At 52.2% G+C, this 17,258-nt stretch overlaps 1 protein-coding gene across 3 annotated transcripts in view; it reads right to left on the minus strand.

The window, feature by feature from the left end:
* Window positions 1–886: 886 nt before the first annotated feature.
* CLUH (clustered mitochondria homolog) overlaps window positions 887–17,258 on the minus strand; it is a 38,999-nt gene continuing 22,627 nt past the window's right edge. For all 3 annotated transcript variants that reach the window (XM_074890164.1, XM_074890163.1, XM_074890165.1), the window contains exons 11-26: window positions 16,557–16,774; window positions 15,880–15,984; window positions 14,628–14,728; window positions 12,897–13,049; window positions 12,240–12,302; window positions 11,322–11,566; window positions 10,485–10,569; window positions 9,750–9,903; window positions 9,282–9,421; window positions 9,093–9,173; window positions 8,339–8,464; window positions 7,760–7,881; window positions 6,329–6,422; window positions 5,458–5,592; window positions 3,930–4,003; window positions 887–2,751 (exon numbers count right to left, since the gene is read on the minus strand). In XM_074890164.1, coding sequence (XP_074746265.1) covers window positions 2,583–2,751; window positions 3,930–4,003; window positions 5,458–5,592; window positions 6,329–6,422; window positions 7,760–7,881; window positions 8,339–8,464; window positions 9,093–9,173; window positions 9,282–9,421; window positions 9,750–9,903; window positions 10,485–10,569; window positions 11,322–11,566; window positions 12,240–12,302; window positions 12,897–13,049; window positions 14,628–14,728; window positions 15,880–15,984; window positions 16,557–16,774 — 2,065 coding nt within the window. In that variant the 3' untranslated portion in view covers window positions 887–2,582. The remainder of the gene's footprint in view (window positions 2,752–3,929; window positions 4,004–5,457; window positions 5,593–6,328; window positions 6,423–7,759; window positions 7,882–8,338; window positions 8,465–9,092; window positions 9,174–9,281; window positions 9,422–9,749; window positions 9,904–10,484; window positions 10,570–11,321; window positions 11,567–12,239; window positions 12,303–12,896; window positions 13,050–14,627; window positions 14,729–15,879; window positions 15,985–16,556; window positions 16,775–17,258) is intronic.

Consider the following 17,258-nt stretch of genomic DNA (forward strand, 5'->3'; position numbering starts at 1 on the left):
TTTTAATCTTTCTCTGAAATAATTTTGTTTTGCTGCAGCTGATTCTCCCGGGCGGGACCAGCTGAGGGCCGGTGCTTTGCCGGGGAGTTAAATCCCGTCCGAGGCAGACGCGCGGAGGAGCTGAGGAGGTGGGATACGTGATACGATACCCACAGGGGGGTGAGTTGTCCCAGGCTGGTTCTGAACACCCACCCTCCTCCCACCCGGCTCAGCCCTCGGCCCCAGTTTGGGTCGGTTCGTCTACATTCATTTTTATTTAAGAACTTGTGAACCGAGTACCCAAGAACACCCCAGCCTGGAATGGTTGTTGTCAAACACAGCTATTTAACAACTCTGGTGGCACTGGAGCTGCGTTTGCACCCTTCAGCTTCATTTCCTGATTCCAAAAACCCAGAGGGCCCCTGTGCTCGGGAGGAAGCAGCTCCTGGCCCTTGCGCTGATGCGGTGCCTGCAGGCAGAGCGGGGCAGCTCTGGCCGCTCGGGGTTGTGACTCTGGTACTGATTTGTCACTTCATCTTTTGGAGGCAATTCCCTTGTGCCAGGGACGTGTCAGTGGAGGAGGAGGAGGGTGCGCAGAGCAGAGGCAGCGTTAACTGTGAACTCTGCAGCAGGCTGAGGGGTCCCAGTGCCCGCAGCCCCTCGCCACTGGCCCCAGAGCTCTCAGCTCTGCTGCTGCCCAGCTCAGGAAAACCACCCAGCGCCCGGGGAAGGGGAAACCGGGCACAGAGAGCAAATACCTGCAGGGAGAGGAGAGCTCTGCAGCATGGGCCCGGGCCTGTCACAGCTGTTAAGGCCTCCAGCCCCGCTCCTCCCCGCTGGCTCCTGGATTCAGGGTATCCAACACCATGCACCCAACTGTAAAGAAACCAATAAATAAAGTACCTACAACAGTTTAAAAAGCTTTTAATGGACTGAAAGACACTAGTAAAAGAAAAATCTTGTAGGAAAGATGCACTGTAGTCATTTATTGATTGCTTTCCAGGAAATTCAGAATTTTTCTAATAGGAGCAAGTTCTTTCGCAGTCAGACTCCTCCTGTATTGTTGCCTCCCGCAGCGTGGAGGCTGCTCCCCTCCTTCCCTTCCCCCCGCTGAGAGTTACAGGGGACCGAGGGGACAGAGCCCAGGGACAGCGCTTGTTCTCCAGGTGGTCAGTAAAAGCAGCAACGCAAACAAGCAGGGGGTGCTACCCCCGACAGACAAGGCGTGAGACGCGACTCCTCTGCGGCCTAGCACAGGTTCTGCTGCAGCTCTTGGGAAAGGACATTCCACTCGGTCAGCAACCCCCGGCTGTGGCACGGGCCCTGCCTGATGGGGAGGGGACTCGGGGATGGGTTTAGTGGCACTGGCCAGGCCAGGGACGTCCATTGCCAGCAACGGAAGCGCCCCTGGCACCCCTCGCAAAGCCAGAGTGCAAAAACAGGAGTTTGGGGGGGAGGTGCCCTCGGTTTCAGTGCTGGGGCAATTTCAGGGTTTTATTGAAACCCCTTCCCCTCCCCTGGGCTGTGGCAGGTTGGGGGAAATGAAGGACTATTCCAACCTGGTTGGACTTGCCCAGCCCATTAAAGCCCATTGGCTCCATGGTACAGTCACTCTTGCAGATGAGACCAAGGCCCCAGCTCTGACTTTTCCTCCCCTCTTTCCCCTCCCCTTTAATAGGGCCCCAATTTCCTGCTAAATCACTGTAGTTCAGACCTCGTTTGATGCCCTCACCCCCTCTCCTAGGCACTGGGGTTTCCATCGCAATGGAAGTTTGTGCGCTTTGAACATCAAGCCCTCACTCTTTGGATACAGTATCCCAAGTTACTCAGCTGCAAGCGGAGCAGAGGTGGAACTGTGAGTATCATATATTTATCTCTCTCTATATATCTCTATCTATATCTTTACCTTGAAAATTAGACTGTGAATGTTACAAAACCCCACTGAATTGCCGAACTGCCAACCAAAAGTAGAAAAAAAAATGGTTAAAGGAATCCAATGGCTATATCCTGATGTAGAAAATGCTGTACATTCCCCCATTCCACACACATGTTACAGGCTTCAGGCATCTGAGCGATACAAATATGGCTGCTTCGTTTTCCTTAGCACAACTCAGGGAGTGACTGGGGGGAAAATAAATCTTTTGGCTTGGAATCCACGTTTTACAAGAACGCTGAGCAGTGGCTGGGCTGGTTTTGTACTGTTTGAGCAAAGCCGTGTCCTTAGTCAACATAAAAATGACCTGAGAAATGTTACATACCTCCAGACAGTCCATTTGGAATTCATATGTACAAAGTAGAAATAACTGATGCTACGCGCACACACACGACACCGACACACACACGGGCAGGGCAGCCTCGGGCTGCGCTCACCTAGGCTGGGCCTTGCGTATGCTGCTGCCTCCTGGCCCCTTCCCCTCCGCGGGGCAGACCCAAGCTCAGTCAGACAGATTACATTTCTCAGATTAGTTCTTTGCATTGTGTATTAATTGTACCAGTGCAATAACATTGTCAAAAAAGGAGGAGCTGCTCCAGGGGCGTCCGAGACCCTGGGTCAGATTCAGAAAAGGGTGGTTTAAACTTTTTTTTTTTAAGCGAGGTACACATTAAGCAGAGCTCTGTGTTAAGGGGAGCGCAGCAGAAGGCATGCTTGGCTCAGCCTCTTTCTCCTCCACAGCTTTGTCCTCTGGTTCCAGCTGTTCACCACTTTTTATGCTTTCCTGGAGCTGCTGGCGTCGCTGCACCTCTGCTTTAAGGTTCTCCAAGTCTTTTTGGCTGAAGGGCAAAGCAGGAAGGGTAGCAAACATTAGAGGGGCTTTAGGCACAGTGTGAAGCACCTGGACAAGGTCCTGATCAACAGCAGAGGAAACGCTCCTCACCCTCCTCCTGCCGGGCCCTGGGTGTCTCGGCCATCCCCCAGCCAGGCTGGGTGCTTCCTGGGCCTTTTGGCTTTGAACCAAGCAGCTCCAGGCCATCACCCCTCGGTGGCCACTGCCTGGGTCCAGGCAGCCTCCGGCTGCTTCTGGGGAATTTCTACCCTCAGGGATTATTTACAGCTTTAGAAGAATCTTTTTCCCCCACCACCCCAATCAAATTTTCAACTGAAAAGTCTAACAGACAATTTATAATGAATGAAAAAAAAATTTAAGAGTACTGCTGCTTAGAGTGGTCTTAAAGATAATGATGATAATCAGGGTGAGCATTATGGTCTTGGGTCTTGTTCTTTGTAAAAAAATCCTGGGGAGCTGGGGGAGGAAAACCCCCAGGAGGTGCTGAAAGCCACAACCCTGCTAAGGAGCCTCGTCCACAGGAGAGCAGGTCCTGCCCCTCACAGCCCAGCCCCGCTCACTCCATCTCTCCTGGGCAGAGACCAGCAACTGCTTCAACCCCCACCCGCTCCACCAACAGCTGAAGGAGCCGAACGAAGCCTCGATCCCTTTGCTGCCAGGGCGAGGGGCTGAGAACAGGCCACGAGGGCAGCTCCTGGCTGCCTGCGGAGCTGCCCAGGCCCTCGCCCTCTGGCGCATCAATCTCCCAGGAAACCTGCCCAATCTCCTCTGGCTTTGCAGAGCTTGTGGGGGTTTGTCGGAGCAGATCCCTGCTGCAAGCTCAAGGTCACAGTTCAGAAAGAGCTGCATTCCTCCAAGTGGGAGGGTTTTAGCACCATTAAGGTTTGCCCAAGGACACCGTCAATGTCCCTTTGGAAGTGTTCAGGAGTGCAGGGGACCCAACACCTCCAAAAGGCAGTTTTTGTGCAGCAGTGACAATTTCTATCATTATTTGCGTAGTGCTGCCTGAAGAGCAGAGGTCCCCAACATCACTGGAAGCTCCACAGTTTGGGTCAGTGACAAGGCAAAGGGAAGCACCGGGTCTGAGCCATCTTGGGAACAAAGATAATACAAAAAGACCAACTACTCTATTTCTAACAGTACAACCCGCAGGGATCACTCTACCTTAGTGGAATGAAGAGAATTCCATTGATAATGTTGAGCTGCTCCAGGACACTGGCCATACTGGGAGCTGTGAACTACAGCGTAAGAGAAAAAAAGCTTTAAAAGTCAAAACCCAGACACCACTTACCAACAGGGGTGGGGGAGTGAATTGGAGGGTAAAGGTAAAACTCATAGGCTGAGATAAAAACAATTTAGCAATTGAAATAAAATTAAAATAATGATGATGATAATAATGACAATAAAAAAATACAAACAAGTCATGCACAATGCCATTGCTCAGCACCCCCCCGACTGATGCCCAGCCCCTTCCCCGCCAGCAAGCCCAGAGAAGAGGAAATCCAGAAACTGCAATCCCGGGGAAGAGAGCGCACAGCTTCCAGCCAACCCTCACTGACACACCAAGCAGGACGTTGTACAGCTGGAATATTCCCCTGGCCAGTTTGGGGCCGGTGCGCTGGCTGTGCTCCCCCCAGCTTCTTGTGCACCCGCACAGGGGCAGGACACGAGGAGTTGGAAAGTCCTTGATCTCTGAGCAACAACTAAAAACATCAGTGTACTGTCAACATTCTTCTCATACCAAATCCCACACTGAATCCAAAACGCAGCACTATTCTGGCTGCTAAGAAGAAAAATTAGCTCTGTCCCAGCTGAAACCAGGATGTGTGCTAGTGTAAGGTGGCATAATTCATATTTTCTACCTCTCTACCCATAAATTGAAAAGCAGCATCTAGAGGTGCCCAGCCAGTCCCTGTGGGCAACCTCCCCTCTGAACTCTGTGGGACTTCAGCTAAATACAGATCAGGTCAAAGTGTGTTAGTTTGCGGTGGGTTTTTTTTTCCCCCCTTCAAGTGCTATAACGAGGGTAACAACCTTTATTACTGTTTTATGGGTCTGAGCCTCTCAGCTGGATGCTAGTTCCTGGACTTGACCATTTACTTGACTGCAGGTCCTTACACTCAGCTCACTCTGCAGTAAACTCCTCAGTTCCCCTTCTCCGCAGTGAGAAGAAAACCCAACAGCTCCCAGAGAGCACGGCCCTGCTCTGCCCCTTCTGCCAGGCGCTCCCCTCACCGTGCCAGGGGGGGTTCAGCCCAATCTGCTCCTGCTCTGGTCCCCCACGGCCTCCCCACGCCACAGAATCCTTGGCAGGAGAACAAAGCGCCCGGTGAAAGACGACAGCGGGGTTTTTTGGGTTTGGGTTTTTTTTTTTTTTTTTTAGGATGAGGAAACTGAAGCGCTTTGGGATTGAGCAACCTGCCTGTAGCCGTGACTCAGCCCAGGGGCAGGTCTGCACGTAGGCACCCCCGGCTCCCACACCCCCCGCTGCCCAGCGCCTCCTTCCCCGGCCAGGCTGTGCCCCAGCCCGGAGCCGCTCCGCCGGGAAGCGGAGGGGACACGCTCGGTCCACACTGGTGGCACCACATCAGCCATTGCCACCTCCCGAGCTGGCAGTGAACACACACACACACACGTCCCTCCAGAGCAAACCTCCGCCCCACGGCAAGCGCTCGCGTGGCGCCGAGGTTACCTTCAGCGGCATGATGTTCGCGTTGGAGCCGTTCTTGTAAATCTCGTTCATTGTGCGTTGAAGAGCGACGGCTTGCTGAGTCAGGTATTTCAAGTACTCTGAGCTCTCTTTGGTCTTTTCGTGGTGTTCTCCGAGCTAAGCAGAAAAAAAGGGAGGGAAGGAAAAAAATAAGGTACAACATTACCAGTGAGAACAGGACCCAAACCAGGGTGCACTGCTAGTCCCTGCTGGCTCAACATCCTCACAGAAACTCAAGAGCTGAATTTCACCTGCCTTGGCATTCAAAAAACACACACACAGATTCCTCTAGGAGCCTCGTTAAGGTGACACATTCCCATCGAGTAGCAGCACGTTCGTGGGGTGAGTGGCATTCCCCCTGCTGGGCCGTGCTGCCGGCCGGGGCCGCGGCGCTGAATCACTGTGGACGTGCTGAGGCAGAGCCCGGGCTGAGGTGGAGGTTTCAGCGAGGGCTGCGAGCGGGGAAAGGTGTTGCCCATGGAACAGCTCAACTGCCAAACGTCTTTGGAGCTGGTGTTTAAAAGGCAGGTGGTGCAAAAAGCCTGAAGAACAGACCGGTTCGTTCAGGGCCCTGCCAGGATGCGGGGCCAAGCTGCCAACAGAAGTTTCTGTCCGGCGATGTGCATAGCAAGAAGGAACTTGCAGGAAGGCCACTCAAAGACTTTTGGCATAAAAGCATCAATTATTGTACAGGGCAGCAGTTCTGCCCCGTCCCTCAAAAGCCGATTCCCGGACGCCTGCTCCGAGCCGTCTGTGGCAAAGGCCTCCCCGAGTTCCCAGCCAAGGCACCGTTCCGCAGCCGTCGGGCTCGTTTCCAGCGACACGGCGCAGCCCAGCAGCACGTGCTGCTCACCTGGTTTTTGTAGATGGTGTAGCCTTCCTTCTCGTGCTGCAGAGCTGACCGGAATTCTGCTTTGCTCTCATACACTCGGGCTACCAAGTGGTGGCTGAGAGAAGGAAAAAGGGTTGAGAGGTGCTTTTGTGGAGCAGAAACATTTCTGTGCCACAGCACGACTGTAACATCACAGCATTCAGGTTGGAGGCCCCAGTCAGTGTGAGACAGAACTGGACTCTGACACAGCACCCTGGGAGCTGCTGCTCCCCACCCCACCTGGGGTGAATATACTACACTGATTTGGGTCAGATTCTGTTGAAATGCTGAGAAGTGACCTCCAGAAGTAAAGACTGAACTGGGGTGTTTTTTCTCCTGCACCCAGGCAAGTTGAAGGCCACAGCAGTGAACTGAAGGGAGGCAGCACCCTTCAAAAAAAGGTCTTTGTGTTTCTTAGAAAGCAAACATGGGAATTACTTGATTATTCACATACACAATAAAAAAAAAAATCTTCCTGCACAGAAACAACCAAAGCTGTGGCAGAGCTGGGACCCAAGTTACCTGGGCTCTTTCCAGCTGGGAGAGCTGCCCTGGCCTGGCCTCTGCTCCCTTGGCATTTCTGGAATCAAAGAAAAATTCCTGGTTTTGGCAGTGTTACCCTGTGGGAGGCGATGAATCTCATCAAGCATCCCTGGGCTACTAAGGGAAGGCAAGATGCCTTCTGCAGAATGCATATCCATCAACTCCCGGAAAACAAATCAGACTCTTGCGGGTGCTTAATAAGATTTATTTTCACCCTGACAAAGAGCAGATGGGTTGCAATGTGGTACTAGTAATTAGGAGTGGGCCACTGCTTGGTTGACAGCGAGCCAGGTCTGCGTTCAAGGGCAGTGCTAGAGCAGCGAAGAGCAGTGGGTGCTTCCTAAAGGTGCTGACTGCTCACAGCTCCCTTGGAAACACAGGGAAGCCGCTCAGTATTTTATTCAAATACAAGGCTTTATGGCAAAGGACAAAAGCAAATTATATGCTTCTCAAAGAGAGCTCCCTGAGGGCTGCAACAATTAAATACAAGTGTTTACACTGGGAGACTGGGACAATACGTAATTACATTAGCCTTGCCCTCCGACCTTCAGTAAAAAAATGTATGTGGAGAGTGAGAGTCCACAAGGACCAGGGTCATCCTGACAGATTTTTGGGGCAACCAGCATTACAGCAGACCCCACAAATCACTGTAAGAACGGGGGATTTCTGTCTTTGAGACAGCAAACTCAGAAGCTGCACCATGATCCTCCTCCCTCACGCAGCCCAGCAGTCCCAAGGAGTCAGCGCTGGGATGAGCCCCAATCCCCCATTGCAGAGGCTGCAGCCGGACACGGCCCCCGCGAGCGCGTGGTGAACATCCTCCCTCTCCGAGGGCGCGGTGACCCAGCCCCGCGCTCCACCCTGCCTCACCTTAGTGCAACTTTCAAAGACTTGGAGCCGTGATACTTGGAGCTGATGGCCAGCGCGTTCTCCAGGAACCGGAGGGACAGGTCATACTCCATAACCCCGTGGAGCACCAGGCCGATGTTGTTCTGCACAGAGAAGTCCCGCAGGTGTTGGGGACGCAAACGCAAAGCACGTGCCTACTGCTGCCCAGGTACCACCCCCTGCTGCTGGAAAGGCCCCATGGGGATCTCTACAGCACGTGCCATGAGACCATTCCCCCCTCGGGAGCTCAGTCCTATCGAGCCAGGCAAGAGAGAGAGAAGGAGCTGCCTCTGGTTTAAGCGAGGGCAGCAAGAACAGGCTGAATGAGGGAATTTGCCCAAGGACTGCAGGTGCTCGAACCCACGGCTCCAGTGCCCCAGCGCAGAGCTCCAGGCTGACCTTCCCAGCCGTTCTTCCCCTTCTTCTAATGGCACTAACTGGGAGTAACCCAGGCAGGAAAAAGCACCTAAACATTTACTGTAAATAGCCAGCACTGGGGGCATTTTAAAGGCCAAGAGATTTCTTAGTCTTCAAGCTTCTAATCTCCAAAAGATTACTTACATCTAAAAGCGCCATTTCTGGGTGATCCTCCCCAAATACCAACAGCATGAGGTAGCGTGCGCGGTACAGCAAGTTCAGGGCTGTGGAGAGTTGGCTGTTTGCAAAGCAGTACAAAGCCAGGTGCATCTGTAATACAAGCAGCAACCCAGCGTTAACAGCTTTTACTTACCACTCTGTAAAGCAAACTCCTCTCTTTTCTCCTCCTTTCCTCAGCTGCACACAAATAAAAACATCTCCCTTTACGGTTAAAAAGGATTTCAGCCACTCTGAAAAGCCCAGGCCTGCTGGCTGATTCACAGCTCCACGGAGGCATCGCATCAGACAGCACCAAGGAAGCCAAAGTGTTTCATTTCAGTTTCCCTTGTGCACCTCAAGGAATATTTCAAAACTGACCTGTGTGTGTATGATGCTCTGATTGCACTTTGGGAGGGATTCTTTATTTTTCTTCATTTTTGACATAAGCCCAGGGCAAAAGCCAGCAGAATTAATGAACATAAATAAACATTCCACAGACAAAACCTCCAAATTCTAAACTAAGTAGGACCATGCAGGACGCTTTTAACACAAATCCTGAGGTATTTGGTTTGCAAAATCCTAAGATACAAAACTTCTGGTGAAAGTGAAGGATTCTGGGAAGAAGGCTGCAGAGGGGAGGAGAACTGCAACTGCTCTCCAGACGCAGACACGAGTTAAGGCTCACAGTCTCCAGGCGGACACACGAGGTGCTGCCTCTCCCCCAGCACCCCGTACTCACGTATTCTTGAATCGTGTTGGGGTGCTCGATACCCAGGACCCTCTCGCTCATTAGCACCGCTTTCTGCTGATTACTTAAGGCCTAAAGAGAACAGAAGAGCCAAGAGCACGTCACACAGTGCCGTGTGCTTGAGCAAGCACGGGGAAAGGCTGAGAGGACTAACTGGACCCTGCCCAAGCCCTCACTCACCTCTGAATAATCTCCCATGATATAGTTGAGACGAGCTAGCAGCCGCAGGCAGGCACAGATTTCTACATGCATAGCACCATACACATTGTTGAACAAGTTTAAGGCTTCATTGATGAGCTCACAGCCCTCCTTCAAGAAACCTGAAAGAAGTTATTTACGTATGGACATTAACTAACCCCTCGTGGTACTGGGGAAGCGCGTTGAAGTGACCAGTGGTGGTGGTGCAGCCGTAGGTCACTGCCTATGTGAGGACTAAAACCTGGAAGGAAATTGCTGCCCTGTGCCCATCTGTGTCCATCGCTGGTACCTTTACAGCAGGGGGGGTTCAGATGGTCCTGGAGACCCCGATTCTCCACCAAAAGGGGTGGGGAGGTTCATCACTGGAGGGCAGTGGGCTGTGCCACACACCCCCTGCTCCCCCTTCTACCAGCGGCCGCCCCAAGAGGCAGAGGCCTGCTGGGTCCGTACCTTGCTGAACCTTTGCTTGCCCGCTCTGGAAGAAGTGGAAAGCATCGGAGGCTTTGGGGTTCACGTGCTTCACTACTGGGAAGATGTTGAGAATATCCTCTTCCGTGAAGGTGGGCTTGTGCCTGCTGTCGAAGTTGTACTCTTTCAGCAGTATCTGGAGGAACCAGAAAGACCAGAGGTCACAGTCCCCACCGGCACAGGCAAGAAAAGGGGAAAATGAGCCTTGAATTCTGCACGGGATTCACAGCCCAAACATCTCCTGTACCACTGCCTGGGGACAGAGCTGGGCAAGAGGGCACGTGTAGGCCACACCACGCGTGCGCGGCCGAACGGCACCGCAGTGCCAGTGCTGGAGCCCCGGCAGAGGAACCCCGTCCAGCCCAACTCCCCCAGACAGCGCTGTGGGGAGGGAAACCCCCCATTCTTCAAGCGAGGAGAGCTCCGGAGTCCTGCTCTGCCCACAGAGCTGCTCCTCTCTGGGTGGGGAGTATGTGTGCACAGGAGCCTCCGTCAGGTTTGTCACAGAGCTACGGGAATCACGTTTGGGCCGGCGGATCTTCCCAGGGAGACACACAGCAAGTTCACCCTCAAAGGGAACCAGATCAGAAACCCCTTTCCCCGGGGCTGGAGCCTGTATTCCCAGACTAACACCACAGAGACCTCGAGGGGCTCGCAGCGCCTGCCAAGGGCTGCCCGGGTGAGCCAAACACGACGGGGAAGGGATGGGGATCTCACCTGGACTCCAGTTTTGAGGGAGATTTCACGAAGCAGGGTGATTTTCTGTAGATTATACACTTCAGCTGCTTGGTCAGCATTCTCACTGCAAAAAGCAGAGGCACGCTTCAGCTCTCAGGTGAGGCTCTGCTCAAGGGCATCGCTGCGCCGCGTGTGTCCCCTGCAGCCAGGCACTGACCGAACCCCGACGCTACAGTGGATGGGAAGGACCTGCCAAGGCTTACAGAGGTGCCCAACAGTACTTTTTACTGACATCCTCTGAGTTTCTCCTCAAAGCTCACTGCAGAGTTTAGGCGAGAGCCTGAACACCTTCAGCTCCTGGTAGCGGGAGCTGTCCCCAGCAGGAGGGGACACCTGGCCATTTAGCCAACTAGTCATGGCTCTTCTCTCGGGTCACTTGTGCTCCTGGTTTAACACTCACTATCTGCACCCTCCAGCAGCCTAATTCACCGTCTGTTTCAGATCCAGGAGAAGCTGTCCTTGGTTTTGGAACATAAGCTCCCTTCAGCCTAAATCATCGTCTGTATATGGACAAATATCTTTTGACCACACTCCTTCAGCTTCTGGCCTTCTGCTCCCCCCCACACCACTAAGAGGTTTCCCTTCCTCCGCTTTTTCCTAGCTGCCTTTGCCTCATAGGTTTCATCTCATTTTAAATTCCCCTTGCTGCAATCTGCCAGTTTCTTTCCATTATAAGCCTGTAAAACTCCCTCAAGAGTACAAATTTATATTCAAACAGACAATAAGTCAAAAAGGCAAGTCCCGTTAAAGAACAACAAGAGCTCCAGCCATCTGGTGAGAGTCCAGGCCCAAGCGAGGGCCATTTGCTCAGCTTACCATTCAAGACTAAAATCGAAGTAGTTCTTTGCTTCTGAACAAATAGTCTTCCAAAGCTCCTGAGGGGTCATGCTGGCCCATGCAGTGTTATCGGCATTTCCAAGGTTCCTGTTTTTCCTTTTCTTATTCTTTTTCTTGGAGACCAGCTCATCAGCTGGAAGATGGGCAATGGGATTTGGAAAGGAGCTTAGGAAGCAGTTGAGGAAGTGGCTGATGGCTGCTGATAACCCTGACAGCTCCACGCCCTACAGCGAGACACCAACATCAGTCATGGGAGACTCCCGCCATCGCCCAGGCACTACCCCAGCCCTGAGCCTCACACAGACCCAGCCCTACGGAAACAGGAAAATCTGCCAGGGGAGCAGAGGAAGGCAGCATTTGCAAGTGGAACTAGCACAGACAGAATTACGTAGATATGATAATATATACCTACACACACACAAATATATAGTTCCATTTGGGGCTGCTACCTGGGACAGAGAAACTAGAGAGCGTAAAGATCCCGACACTGGAATAAAGCCAGGCGTGCTGCTGTGCCATGCACGGACAGGCGTGGGATGCACCGGTGTTCACGCAATTAAAAAAGCTTCTTCGAAGGGCAAAAGCAACACTGTTTAAGAGGAAAAGGTATTACAAGGAAAACAAGCTGTGATTTCACTTTTAAAAGCCTTCAGCATAATGAGTAAGAATCTGGGGAAGAAAAGCATGAATGATGGCTCTCGGGGAAAGCCACCTTCAGGTGGAACTTGTTTTCCCTTACACACAGGCCTGCACCTATTTTGGCACTAATGAGCTTGTACTTCCCGTTGCTAAGCAACTCCCCTGAACTGCCTAATGAAAGAGCCTCGAACAGCTCCCTGTTGGTGGGGAAAAGGCACTAGAGGACATGCAAGGCAAAGGTCAGACTGCGGGTCATACCTGGAGGTACGTCTTGAAGATGTGTTTAGCCGATCGGGTGATCAATTCGCTGATTCCTATTTTCTACCCAAAGGAATAAAGAACAGAAGCTAAGAGTCAGTGGGCAATATCAGTGGAAAATACACTTTGCTTTTCAAGTGGGCTTTTATCAGGATCTGCGGAGACGCGCTCTCCAGCCCTCACGCTGCAGTGCTGAGCTGTTTTGCATCTGGCACCGCTCCTGGAGCAGGGGAAGAGCCCCCCGCGCACCCCTGCACGGCACCCACGAGCCACCCCACATGGCGCGGCACAGCTCAGCACCCTTGGGTGCTGCCACGGGTGGCCACGCTCACAACCTTCCAGTTTGATCCAGAGTCCTGATGGATATTAGAAGCTTAAGCAATGCACGGCTTAAAATCCAACCGTGTCCCCTGCTATCGCGCTTCGGAATCCCTGAAGCGCTTCTCTATCCCGAAGGACACTCAAACCCCCCAATGTTATGAAAGCCACTAAGGATTTGGGAGCCAAACCCCCCAATCCAGCACCTACAGGTCCTTCTCCCTGCTCCTCCACTTTTGAAACTGTTCATTTTTACACAGAGAGAACAACTGGGCAAGTTGGAATCTCTACAGGGCAAAGTATATCAGAGGCTGCATTAACCGACAGCCCAACACTTACAAAAATATGATCCAGCTGAGCACGGCCGGGGGTCTTGGTGATGAAGTTGATCACTTTGCCGAGATAACGCATGTTGATGCCCCTCTGGTGCATGGCCTCTGCTAAGGTGGCCCCATCCATGGGGAGCACCGTGTGATCCAGGCAGTCTTTGACCTGCAGGGTACATACAAACTGCAGTTACTGAGAGCAAACATGAAGGTAAGCATTTCGATTTTTAAAAACTTAAAAAAATAATTATCTGAGTGCAAAGGGGAAAAAAGGCGTTGCCTGACAGAGAAGGCAATTTCCAGGGCTGACATTCAAATGACAAGCTCCAAAGGCCACCAGCGACCCGAGCAAGGCTGTTTTGGTGGGCAGTGGTGGACACCAGAGACCACCACGCTACAGCAGCAGGGGAACACCTGCAGCCCTGTGCCAGCTCCCTGCCACTTGTACCACTTTTGGGTCTCAGTGGAGAACAAGCAGCACTACACACCCCAGTAAGCACTGGGCAACCGAGATGCGGAGAGATCCACTGCCCCAGTCGAACAGCTCAGGCTTCACCCAACTCCCCATGCAGGGGAAGACCAGGCCGACAGTGACACGCTCAGCACGGTTCATGCTTCCAGCCGTTTGCCCGAGACAGAGCAGGGACTCGGGACTCCTGCGGCTCAGGCAGCGAGAACCATGTTCCCCTCGGCACAGCTTATTTACCTAATGCTTGTGGAATGAGCAGGCTAACCCTTCTTTAAGGGCCTCACAGTCACTAACTAAAAACATTTCCAATTAAACGACTACACAGAGTGGTAGACACTTCGCTGATAAGGGGGAGTGGCACTTGCATTTTAAGTTGTGTTGCAGTGCTGATAAAGTGTCACCTAATTCACGTCATGGAGTAACACCAGTTACTCCCCGATACACAGAGTACAGAGGGCTGCCTGTAACCTGCCCCCACACCTGCTTGTGCAGCATTTTGGGTTTATATACCAGTGTCCCAACCATCTGGTAAAGCTACAGTCACCAAGCCCTTTTCTGATCCACCCCCCCTCCTTTTTTATTTAAAAGCTGAATACCTGGTCTTAAAGGTTATGCTGACTACAAAACTAGTGGATTTAGAGTTCAGAAGAAACTTTCCAGCAAGGAAAATCCCCTCCTACATAAGACCAACAACCACTGAATCTTTTGGAGTGGAAATCAGCAATTCTACCCTCCTAGTTACAGCTGGCTGTAACAAATGCATTAGCAGTCAATTTAGAGAGCATCTTGAGAGGGGAAGAGCTGGGATTTCTCATCTAGCCAGGCCCATGGGTAAGCATCCACAATGCCCAAGACTTACAGAGGGAGTTTCCACAACAGGTATTAGTAAGAACAATTTCCCAGTTTGCTCCAAATTATTAGTCACTGACTGAGTCACAGTCAGGGTTGGATCATACAATACGTTGTGCAGGACGCCCAGGGCTAGAGAGGATGACTTATGTGGTCTTTATTGTCCCAAACTCTTAGAAATAGCTGTTAGTTACTTGTGCCAAAAGTTCTTTATTGGAGCGACGTGGGAAAACTGTGCCATGATGTAAGAGGGGAAAAGGGAAAACCCCTCGTGCGCTGCCCAGACGCCTGCCCCTTCCCGCTGCCAGCGGGAGCACGGCGCTCGCTCGGGAGGCGCAGCCAGTGCGTCGCTGCGGCGGCGCCTGCTCGGAGCGACCTGGCTCGAGCTTTCCGAGAGGACGCAACTGCCAGTCCCTGGTTCCTTACCAAACCGGGGATCTGGCACGACAGCAAGAACGCAGCGGCATCCTTCAGCAGCTGCTTCTGATCCTGCACCTCCTCTTTGCTGGACTCGGGAAAACGAACACCTAGGAGAGTAAAAGAGGAAAAAAAACCCAACAACTCAGAGAAGAAACAAGTCACGTACAGAAAGTGTTTAGTAAGAGCGGGTGAAAAGTTGAAGTGATTCTGTCTCCCTGGAGTTAAAGACGCTTCTTCAGAAACTCACCCCCTCTACAACCTGTTTCAAGGGGAAGAGCATTAGCTGCTCTGCTTGGCGAGTAGCTGTGCTGCTCTTGCCCACCCATTCATTCGTAACACAGCTCCTAAAAGCCCAAATTCTGCTCTTTATTGGGCCCATTCTACCCATTGCAAAGCGCTGTGCGCACTGCCAGTGCAAGAGTCAACTGGCCAGACTGGAGTGGGAGCGTTTCAGCAGACGGACCAGCACTACTGCAAGTGCTAGAAACTCAGAGCCTTTTGCTTTTGCACACCAAAATTAAAATAAGGTTTAAGTTCTAGCTGCAAAGTCTGCGCCAAAGGCCTAATCCCTACCAGCCTTAGAAGGTGCTTGGGCGTTTCAAAACACATGCTCCTTCCAACACATTTATTCCAAGCTAAATTCAACTATGTGGCCATTCCCCTGCAGTTTGCATGCACACAGCCTTGGTATTCACCCACACACACACTCTGGGAGCTTCTTCTGTATTTCCAGGTACAAAGTGCTGGTTCCAGACAGGGAAAGCTACCCACGACGCCTCCGACTGACGCAGGCGTTTGAAAGGGCACCGTGACCTGCTCGCTGTGATGTTACTAAAACAAACCCTGCCCTTCACCGAGGATCCAACGTCAGTCGTTCAACTACAACTGTTGTTTTTTGTGCAAACTGTTACATTAGGATCAAATTTAATTTTTTTCCCCTCCTTCTGCTTCTTTTCATGTGGTCTAGCAGCTGGGATGCAGCAGAATTGCAAGAAAATTCTTGGCAGCGATCTGCAGACCTCCCCCGAGCACAGCGGTGGGAGACAGCTCCCTGCCCGCCCCTGGTAGTTGGAGCATTGCAATCAATTACAATTCTTTCTCTTTTCTGTATCTCTGTGCTTCACGGAGAATCCTGCACCATGCCCAGCTAGCCAAAAGCCAGCAGTATTCTTGGCTCAGAACACAATTTTTTGCCTGTAGTTGGCTGGACACAGCAATCCTCTGAAGGAGGACGAAAACCAGCTCCTTGTACACGTACCTGGTGAGAAAATATCTGGGTTAAACCGAATGTCAAATGACGTGTCACTAATGGAGCCTACAGCCTTGCAAGCATTTCGAATCACTTCTCTGCTTTTGGGATCCACTGGAGCCGGAAGAAAAACAGAACACAAATGAACAGGGATTTCAGAAAATGACAAGCCTAGCTTGAGAGAGAAGAGTTCTGTTAGTAAAAGCAGCAACGATGGAACATCCTGCAGCAATCCATTAGAAAAACCCTCAATTGTAAGATATTTGGAAAGGAGGATGGCTGCAAAAACACAGAGACTGAACATGAGCAGGTAAGATGACCCAGAAAACCCACAGACACCCCCCAACCACTAATACTCAGAAATCCAAGCCTGGGGTTCCCCACGGTGCCTGCGCATTGCACCCCCAACACGAGGCCTGTCAGCCTGGCCCCAGCCACCCACCCCATCCCTGCGGCAGAGCCGATGGGCTAGCTGCGTTCAGAGACACTCGCCCACCTACCCAACCGGCCCCCAGGGTGATTAGCTCCGTGTGAACGGCTCTCTGCAAAGAGCTAAGGAAACATCGACAGCAGCGGGCAGCGCGTGTCCTGTTTAACAAGCACTAATCACCCCGACCGCCCACTGCAGAACGCCCACCAGCCGGGGCAGGAGGCCTGGGCTGCTCCTGGCGCCGAGGACGAAATACCTGTTCCATCATCAGACGCAATGGTCTCAGCAAGCTCTTTCACCTGATCAAGTCCAGTCACGTTATCGTCTATTTTACCATCCTCTGACTCAGACTTCTCGCTGTCTGCGGTGCCATTCTCCGGAGAGGCGCCATTTTCCAGCGCGCCGGAGCTCTCCTGCTTGTTGGCCTTTTGCTGCATCAGCTGCAGCGCTGCCAGCTTCATGAATAACAGATACCTACAGGAAAGGACAGGAGGAATTCAGCACAGCAGGAGAACCGAAGAGGAGCACCACTGCTCTGCGAGGAAGAAGCTCACGAAGTTAGCATTATACACCATACAGCTTCCCTGGGGAAAGGCAGGACGTGCACCCTCTGCCCATGAGCTTTCCAAAATCAAAAGCAGCACACACCAGTTTGTCGGAAGAAGCAAAAAAAGTGGGTTTTCATTACTCATCACAACAGGAAACTAATCTCCTTGCAGTGGTTACAAATCACTTTCCACACGCAGCATCAGCAGACAGCTTGGGACGACTCTCGCTGCCAGACGCACAGGACTAGTCAAAGGCAAACCAGCAGCAATTTTGCCAGACATGAGCAGAAAGGCCCGGCCTCTACTAGCCAAGGAGCAGCAGCAGCACCCTACGGCCACGGTCCTGCAGGCTGCTGGTCTGGAAGCTCTCCCGGGGAGCAGCAAAGGCTGCCTGCAGGCTTTGGGAAGGG

Source organism: Strix uralensis, chromosome 20 (assembly GCF_047716275.1).
Source record: "Strix uralensis isolate ZFMK-TIS-50842 chromosome 20, bStrUra1, whole genome shotgun sequence".
Taxonomy (NCBI): domain Eukaryota; kingdom Metazoa; phylum Chordata; class Aves; order Strigiformes; family Strigidae; genus Strix; species Strix uralensis.